General features: G+C 53.5%; 1 protein-coding gene across 3 annotated transcripts in view; it reads right to left on the bottom strand.

Moving 5' to 3' along the window:
• Window positions 1-1,191: 1,191 nt before the first annotated feature.
• The window catches only part of LOC135241747 (serine-rich adhesin for platelets-like), a 133,717-nt gene continuing 127,615 nt past the window's right edge, over window positions 1,192-7,293 (bottom strand). For all 3 annotated transcript variants that reach the window (XM_064312386.1, XM_064312388.1, XM_064312391.1), the window contains 2 exons: window positions 6,577-6,693; window positions 1,192-1,824 (listed from right to left, as the gene is read on the bottom strand). In XM_064312386.1, coding sequence (XP_064168456.1) covers window positions 1,396-1,824; window positions 6,577-6,693 — 546 coding nt within the window. In that variant the 3' untranslated portion in view covers window positions 1,192-1,395. The remainder of the gene's footprint in view (window positions 1,825-6,576; window positions 6,694-7,293) is intronic.

Here is a 7,293-nt window from a genome sequence, read left to right as displayed (position 1 = left end):
CCGTCTGCTGTAAAATTCCAGATCCCATTTCAGCAAACCGGAAGTCCAGGCTGGAAAGGCACATCGGTCCTTGGCTGTACAGCTGGTATTGCTAGGGTGTAATAATGCAGTGCAGTGTTTTTGAATTGGAAAAGACTGAAATGCTTCGGAGAGTGATATACGTGCATGTTTAGCAGCCAGTCAGAATTAGGAATTAATCCAAATCATGATTGAATGCTGAATTCAATCTCACTCACACACACGTATTATATGGTATAAATGTATATTTGAGTGCACGTAATTTCACTAAAAGCCCAGTGTGGGTTTATTTACATTCTGTTCTTAACAGTGAAATTTTCAATCAATCTAGGCAGACAAGGAAAGTGTTAAAATTCACAGTTTTTGACATGTTGATGGGGTCTGGTATTTGATTAAGACACTAATCAATGGACCTTAATTAATGTATTAGTAAACTAGATAGCGAATGTAATATTCTACAGTCTTCCAGACCTGCTTCTGCCAGAGGTGGCAAGGGGAGAGAAAGGAGAGGGAGGGGAGGGGAGGTGAGAGAGAGAGAGGGGGGAGGGTGACGGGCATGGGGAGAGCAAGCTAATTTCAGCACGTCTTCAACTAGAATGTAGTATACAATATATAGTATTTTACATCTCTAAAAACCCACAATATCACTTAGTACAGTGGCTGCCATTGGGGCATTCTGGGTTTTGCAGTTTAAAGGGCTGGGATTTCAACAGGGGGATCCTGTAGGGGGGGGGGGGGCTGCGATCTCTGCTGTCCTCTCAGCCACCGATGGTCCAGCGCTGGCTGTAGCACGCGACATGTCATGGCCAATGACTGGCAGCGAACGCTCCGGATAGCACGTGCTAAACCTTTAGCGCACACCAAACCAATAACACAAACAACGATTGGTCGTGGTATTTGTTTTGCACCAATCACTGGATGTGTTACTGGTTTTTGCACGTGCTAAAGTAAATCAGGCCTTAAGAGCCTCCAACACGCCGGACCGCAGAAAGGCCTCATTCCCTTCGTAAACAGCGCGTAGCTCTGTGGTCCAATGCAAAGAGGGTGATCGGGATTGCCATTTAACAGGTTGAGTCACCTCATTACCTGAGCCCAATCTCTCCTTTGATGAAAACAGACATCTCTGATTTACACACCATTTATCCATGAGCCAAAATCACTTAACACAGTCGATCAGGATTGATGGCAGCAACATTTAATCATTATCAAAAACTCAATACACCTCTTTTCTAAAACACTTACACGGCGAGATAAATTTAGACAGATAGCCATAAAAATATAGTTAGTATAATAATATAATCTATCGTATAATATAAAAAGCATTGGTGGTATTTTATGAGCGATAATCCTGCGTGTCTACGCGCAAGAGCAGCTACGCTACGCGGACTCCGACCCCTCCTCCCCGTCGGGCGGCTGTGGGCGTGGCCTCCCGCCGTCGTCCCTGGCGAAGGCGCTCCTCTTGGCCTTGCGCTTGCCCCCGGCCCGGGGGGGCCCCGCGGCGATCAGCGCGCTCAGCTGCCGCAGGTAGTTCTGGGAGCCCGGGCTGAGCGGGGGGTTGCCGGGGCGACGTGCGGACGCGGACGGGCTGGGGGGCTCCGGGGACCGCGACTGGCCGCCCGCGCTGGAGGTCCCGCCCCCGTCGAGCAGCGAGTCGGCCAGGCCGGAGGGCTGCGGGTAAAAGGAGGGGTGCGGTGGCGGCGGTGGTGGCGCCGGGGGGTGGAAGGAGGGGGGGTACGGCGGGGGATGGGAGGGGGGTTGGAGGCTGCGCAGGAACTCGGCGTTGTGCCTGGTGTTCGGGATAGGGGCCTGGAAGGAAGAGCGCAAACGCCAGCGTTAGCGTTAGCGCTGCCTCGGCCTGTGTTCAGACGCCAGCGTTAGCGTTAGCACAGCAGCGGCCTGTGTTCAGACGCCAGCGTTAGCGTTAGCACAGCAGCGGCCTGTGTTCAGACGCCAGCGTTAGCGTTAGCACAGCAGCGGCCTGTGTTCAGACGCCAGCGTTAGCGTTAGCACAGCAGCGGCCTGTGTTCAAACACCAGCGTTAGCGTTAGCGTAGCAGCGGCCTGTGTTCAGACGCCAGCGTTAGCGTAGCAGCGGCCTGTGTTCAAACACCAGCGTTAGCGTTAGCGTAGCAGCGGCCTGTGTTCAAACGCCAGTGTTAGCGTTAGCGTAGCAGCGGCCTGTGTTCAGACGCCAGTGTTAGCGTTAGCGTAGCAGCGGCCTGTGTTCTCTAATAACAATTCAGAAGCATTGCCTTTTAGGCACATAAAATTAAACGAAGATAAATCATTCCCCTTAAAACGCAACCACATTAAATACAATTTAACTCCGACGACTGCTCTGGCCATCAACAGCACAAAATGCACTGTGCCTTAGGCTGCATTCAGACCAGACCAGGCAATGCGGGGAAAAACAGAAGTCCTCCCATTTATGTGAACGGGGGTAGTGCGTTTAGGCTGTGGGAGCGGGGACCACATGGGGTGCAGAAAAAAACCGCGGCGGCCGTGCGGGAAGAAGTAGAACCAGAATCAACTTTTGCCGTAACGCAACCCGACGTCACGCTGCGGCGGCCAATCACGTAAGTTGTGTCCTCGCTTGGTTTATTTCGTATACCCAGCTTCGACGTCTGCGTCTGGCTTGCAATCTTCGTTGCAAAATTACGATAACAAGAAGCTTCCTTCGGTTTGTGTACATTTGTTTGAGTCAGACAGGAAATGGAGGGGGGGGGGGGGTTAAAGTTCACAACATGACGTCACACAAATGGGCCATGTAGTGACACGCCCACACCTCCGCACAACCCTGCGGGAAGGTGCCTGATCTGGTCTGAACGCAGCCTCATAATTCTTTCATTCATTTTATTTTTAAAGGAAGAGAGGGCAGTCTGGCTTCCTTCTGTATTTTTCCACGTCGTTCAGACGGAGGGAAAGCAGAGAGGGTTACAGACAGAGATAGGACCAGAGTACAGAGAAGGTCTGCTGGCCAGGAATCGAACACTCGGCCGTCCTGTAAGATCGCGCCGCAGTCCCGCTGTGTACCCTATAATTCACGTCTTGGGGGAGGGGGGGGGATTCAGTAATGCCAGGGAAATACACACATCCTCGCGTTTCATCCGGAGAACGAGCCGGATCGCGACGGCGACCGGCGACCGAGGAGGCGGTCTCATCCAAACCCGGTGCGGCGTGCTAGCGGAAACCCCGCTAGGTCGTCACCCTCCATCTGCTTTTTCGGGGGTTTTATGGGACGCTGATTTTTTTAATCCCCTCATCCAGCAATGGCAGCCTTTGCGTCGGCTTCTCGATACAGCCGCACCGCGTTTATGTAGCACGAGCGTTAGCGGCGTGCGCCGCTCTACGGATCTACACCAAAATTACATTTTTTTGGAGCGTGTGACTTCGAGGTTTGGGGTCAAATGCTCTCGTGTGCCGGTTATCTACTTGACGCCGCATCTCAAGGAAATATAAAACGCAAGTAACATATTTTTTTCCCTCTTCCTCTCTGAAAAGAGAGGCTAATAATGGTCATTCATAAGAGCTATGCATTTCCTTCATAAGCACGACATAGACATTCATAAGTGCTTAAGACTGCAAATAGGCATGTGGTGTGTGTCTTAGCGGTGACATAACACACCATATGCCTAATTGTGCTTGTTGACATAATCCGTTATGAATGCTCATAAGGTGCCTACGGGGGTGTTAAGAACTGCTTATGAAGGAGTTACAGGCAGGTACTACGAAGGACCATTTACTGAAAGTATCCTTGATTTTCTAACTCGGAGATAAACGTAAGAGCAACCAATGAGAGACGCAGTTAACGGACTCACTGATCGCACCAGGAAGAGGACACCTGCAAATGGAGTTCGGACACGAACCTCCATTCTTTAACGAAGGAAGGATGCTAAGGGAGCTCGTAGGCTGATTTCATTTTTACATTACATTACATTACAGGCATTTAGCAGACGCTCTTATCCAGAGCGACTTGCACAACTTTTTACATAGCATTTTACATTGTATCCATTTATACAGCTGGATATACACTGAAGCAATGCAGGTTAAGTACCTTGCTCAAGGGTACAACGGCAGTGTCCTTACCCAGGAATCGAACCTGCGACCTTTCGGTTACAAGCCCAGTTCCTTACCCACTGTGCTACACTCCGTCCATTTCTATGGTAACGACTTGAAGCAGGGCCCCCCGGTAGTCAAACGCTTACTTCCGATTTCCCGCCCTTCACGGTGGGCTCAAGGCTTCACTAAACAATATTTTAGAGAGGCGCCCCCCCCACATATCCACCTGAGCGACACGCTTGGCTCCACTGTTGCGGAAGCTCTGCCGCGCTTTTATACCCATTAAATCGGGCGCGTCTCTCCCTAATCTGAGTCCACCTGGAACCAGGCTCTTCGAAAAACCCTCAGATGCAAAAAAAAAAAAAAAAAAACGTTTTAATATATATGTTAATGGCTCGCGGCGTCGGCAGAGTTCGTCCGAGCCGGAGAGTTCAGAGCCCGGAGGACACCACGTGAGGGGGAGGGGGGGGGGGGGGGGGGGGGGGTGGTGGTTGCTAACAGGCAAGAGAGACGCCCCTGTGAGCCGGTGGCCATCCTTTTGGCACGCCATCCACGCACGGGTGGCTTTTTTTTTTTTTTAAATAGTCTCTCGTGGGGAAGGTGACAGAAGATACTAGTTTCGCCTTGCAAAAAATGAAAAAAAAAGAAAAAAAAGACAGGAAGTGGGCGTGGTCAAATGAGACTGGTTTCCCTGGCAGAAGCGCGGGGGGAAACCTGGCCTCCTCCTCCTCCATGGCACGGCGGGCGGGGGGGGGGGGGGGCGATGATTTCCTGCCCCACTCCAATAGACGCCTCACACCGCTGAGAGTGGTAACGCTCCTCGCCGCCATGGCTTTTTTACAGAGAGGGGGAGAGGACGGAGAAAATAAAAACCCTGTACGCACGCGCACCTCCATTAGAAAACGGGACGTGACCATCGAACTAGCCCAGCTGAGCTGAACTAATGTGGGGACTCACGGCACAGTTTCCCACCAACACTTGCGCTCCGCTCACATTTTTACACACGACGCATTTGTGCTCAGTTACAGAGACCGTACCGTCGCCTCTTTAGTGCCCCACCTTAACTGGCCCCCCTGTAAGCTTCCCTAGAACATTTACCCTCACATTTTGGTACCCAAAACATTTGCGCTGTTTATCTAATGGGGGGGGGGGGGGGGGGGGATTCGGGGTGGGATACTGAAGAGGCAACGGTGTTGTCTGCGTCTGTACCCACAATCCCTCTGGGTCAGGAGGCCTAGTTCCTCGAGCACCATATCGCACGGTCGATCCATCGCACGCAGATCAGCTTGTGCGATTACCCAACCCCTCCGCCCGGCCCATATAAAGGAACGGCTGCCTGTTCTCAGCGCTGAGAATATCAATAAGACTACGCGCGGAGCGGCCGATAGCTTAATCCCCCTCGTCCCGATCGATGCGCGGGCTTAGCCTCGACACCCAAAAACAAACGAGGCCTCGGTCGACGAGAGCGCCTCCCTCCCGTGCGTCGTTCAAAACGCGGAGCGTCGATGAGAACGTTCGATGAAAAACCCCTCGCTCGTTAGGTTAGCCGCCGCTAAACGCAGTGCAAACAAACGGCCGCTCCCCCCGGCCCGGGTGCGCAGGTAAGCCCCAGCCCACGCCCCTGAAGAAAGGGAAGGACGAAGGCCTACGGTCCGGCCCGACGCAGGCGCGACACGTCGCCGTTTCCGCCAGAAGCGGCTTTCGGACGCGCGAGATAGCCCGGACCCAGACACAGGGTTAGGGTTAGGGTTAGGGCTTCGCCGTCCGTGTCAGATACGCAACCGGAGATGCCGGTACGCTAACGGCTCTCCCGTCGGGTCGATGTGGAGACGCGCAAAAAAAAAAAAAAATCAAATAAAAAATTTGGCGCGCGCAAGGAGGGCGAACACATGCTAGGTTTCCCCCGGCGACGCGTTTCCCCGTTGACAGCGCGGAGCGCAATTGGTCGTGGAGTGCCTGCTGGGAGTATGCTAAGGGGAGTGCCTGCTGGGAGTATGCTAAGGGGAGTGCCTGCTGGGAGTATGCTAAGGGGAGTGCCTACTGGGAGTATGCTAAGGGGAGTGCCTACTGGGAGTATGCTAAGGGGAGTGCCTGCTGGGAGTATGCTAAGGGGAGTGCCTGCTTGGAGTATGCTAAGGGGAGTGCCTGCTGGGAGTATGCTAAGGGGAGCGCCTACTGGGAGTATGCTAAGGGGAGTGCCTGCTGGGAGTAGGCTAAGGGGAGTGCCTGCTGGGAGTATGCTAAGGGGAGTGCCTGCTGGGAGTATGCTAAGGGGAGTGCCTGCTGGGAGTATGCTGAGGGGAGTGCCTGCTGGAAGTATGCTAAGGGGAGTGCCTGCTGGAAGTATGCTAAGGGGAGTGCCTGCTGGGAGTATGCTAAGGGGAGTGTCGGTGGGTGGTCCGGCTCTGAAAAACGACTTTGTGTTTGTTGTTTGGAGGGGAGGAGTGTAGCTCCACTCTAAATAACTTGGGGCGGCGTCCACGGCGGGCGGGGGCCTTACCTTCTGCCAGGGTTGAGCCCAGGCCCCGAAGCTGTTGACCAGCTGCGAGGAGGTCGGCTGCGGGGGCCCGGCCGAGGGGAAGGGGTACCCCCTCCCCATCATGGGGCCAGGCGGCACCTGCGGGGCCAAAAACATACAACATTTCAATTCAAGAATGAGAAGGAGGAACTCATGAAGAAGGTGCTGAGGGTCCAGCGGATGAATCAGCGTCGATTGTTACTTTGCGGAGGCGGAGTCACATGGGCGCGCTGTCCGCTCCGGCCTGGAAAGCCCGCTGAAGGTCAGCTGTCTGGACTCAATTAACCTGGCCGACTTCTCACTGCCGACTTCTCACTGCCGACCTTCCTCCACCCCCCCCTCTCTCTAACACCTACTCGCTGCTCTAAGGACAACCTGGGCCTAAAGAGGACCTGAGCTGTGTGTGTCTCTGCACTAAGGACAACCTGGGCCTAAAGAGGACCTGAGCTCTGTGTGTCCCTGCTCTAAGGACAACCTGGGCCTAAAGAGGACCTGAGCTCTGTGTTAGATGGGTGCATGGGAGTCCTTTGTCCACACAGAGAGACCACTGGAATACTAAAACCACTGTTGAGCACATAGCACGTTAGCACGTTAGCAGCAGAAGCTCAACCAAAGTTAAATGGAAGGCTTGAGCCAGAGCAGCGGGAGCACTGGCTCTGTAAGCAGGGCCATATCATGGGGACAGATCTGTGTTCAGAA

The sequence above is a fragment of the Anguilla rostrata genome, chromosome 16 (assembly GCF_018555375.3).
Source record: "Anguilla rostrata isolate EN2019 chromosome 16, ASM1855537v3, whole genome shotgun sequence".
Classification (NCBI taxonomy): Eukaryota; Metazoa; Chordata; class Actinopteri; order Anguilliformes; family Anguillidae; genus Anguilla; species Anguilla rostrata.
Note: the sequence above shows the minus strand (reverse complement) of the source record. Positions and strands in the feature narration are given on the sequence as shown.